We start from the raw sequence: 1,847 nt of genomic DNA, 5'->3' as shown, positions 1-1,847 counted from the left end.
CAATAATAATTAACCAGATTTCATGAAGTATGAAACAGCCAAAAATAACCAGGACAGCTGAAGATGGTGAAGTCATTTCTTCTACTGCACTCCAAAGCCTGACCACCTGTAGAGATTAAAAAAATATGTCCAAAGAATTAATTTTCCTCATATGGACACAGTGCAAAATTCTGTCTCTTAATATGACTTCATTTTGCCGAAGTAATGGAATTTTATGCAAGCTTAATGTTTTACAAGTGCTTCATGCAGCAGCAAACCATTGGGAAGACAGATGAAATGAAGGACTAACTATTGGGTTTCCTTTTACATTAAAAAATGCCATTGTCTTCTGTTAAGGTCCTGCTCACCGCTGCCCCCTGAAGCAGCCTGTGCACCACTGATGATCGAGATCATTTAGGAAGAGCAGACTGATTAATGTTAACCTGTGTCGGAACCCACCATTCTGCCACAAATGTGATAATACTACTCTGCATCAGCCAAGGGATTCCCAGTAAAGGAAACCATTAGTATCTTCTCACAGGCTAAAATCTTGTTTTGTCTGTATGTGGACACCATGTTGAAAGACAGATTATCAGAACAGGTTTGGGAACAAACGTGATTAGGACATAAATTAGGAGGCAACAACAGTTAATTTTATTGGTGAAATGAAGGTTGAGCCTAGGTTATGACAACATTTCATATGGGGGAATTAATTAAGAGAAAATAACATTTTAAGCTGAAATGTAATACTAGTACAAGATCAGGTCCATGAATACATCCACTCTGGAAACTGAAGTTCTCTGAACTTCTGAGTTTCTATAATAGTTTCCATGCTAGACAGTGGACTAAGAAAGCTACTGTTTTAAGATAAAGCTTGATGGGTTAATTTCTGTGACAGGACAAAAAATGATCCTTGAGTTAAAAGGTCATCTTTGGATTTCTGATTATTAATCTCTGAATATCTGGTTGCACTGATTTACCACAAAAGATTGGACATAAAAGACACTTGCTTACTACTGACTGATTGTAATTCTTTGCATGTATTTCAGGTGTATTAATTATAATTCTCCATAATTTTTGTTGGCTACTTGAAAAAGCATTGGCTTTTACTTGGAAATGTTGAAGGTGGGCCACAGCTAAAGGCAGGTGGAAAGCAGGATGTAATAATAGTGAATTTTCATCTGAGTCTTCCAGATACTTGACTGGTGAGCTGGTGTCCAGCGCATGCATCAGGTAACACCAGTGACCACATCTGCTGTAAGAATGGAACTGTCCCCAGTTGTAAGAGTCCCAGAGATTCAGTTTGCTGGGTTTGTTTTTTGTTTTTTGTTTTTTGTTTTTTTTGTCTGCAGTGTGCGGACACAGTCCTTTCTCTAAGAATTTACTTAACAAATTTTTTGTTACCGCAAGGACTAAGTATATTGATGACATCATGACGACATATGATGACCTGACATGGGTATGTGGAATAGATACTCTATGAACTTTCAGGACAAAGTACTTATTTCACAGCTCTTTGCAATGGAAGGTAAAGGGTGAGACCCCCACCCTGTTAAGCAGGAGCTACCTTTCTGTGTTTTCCTATATCCTTAGGCAAAGGTGACTTACGAAGGATACAGAAATAAACAGAATAAACCTAGCTTCAAAATTAGTTAGCTGCATTTATGAACTATGCTCAAAAATGAAATTCTTCTGTAGGAATGGAAGATACTTTCTGTTTTACAGATGCCATTTACAGTTGCAAGTGAAAAATTAAACTTGGTTATCCTTCTCTAGTGCCAAAGCCAAAAATGGAGGCTAGCAAACAAAACACACCTCAACCTTAAACGTGCTTAAAGCAACAAAGATTAATCTACTGTATTAGTCAT

General features: G+C 37.4%; 1 protein-coding gene across 1 annotated transcript in view; it reads left to right on the top strand.

Moving 5' to 3' along the window:
- The first annotated feature begins 1,411 nt into the window (after positions 1-1,411).
- Positions 1,412-1,847, top strand: part of N6AMT1 (N-6 adenine-specific DNA methyltransferase 1) — a 5,930-nt gene continuing 5,494 nt past the window's right edge. Inside the window, exon 1 of the mRNA XM_026846649.1 lies at positions 1,412-1,438. Within this exon, the coding sequence (XP_026702450.1) occupies positions 1,412-1,438 (27 nt within the window). The remainder of the gene's footprint in view (positions 1,439-1,847) is intronic.

Source organism: Athene cunicularia, assembly GCF_003259725.1.
Source record: "Athene cunicularia isolate RWA chromosome 1 unlocalized genomic scaffold, athCun1 chr1_part1, whole genome shotgun sequence".
In the NCBI taxonomy this organism is placed as follows: domain Eukaryota; kingdom Metazoa; phylum Chordata; class Aves; order Strigiformes; family Strigidae; genus Athene; species Athene cunicularia.
This window is presented reverse-complemented; position numbering and strand designations above follow the sequence as displayed.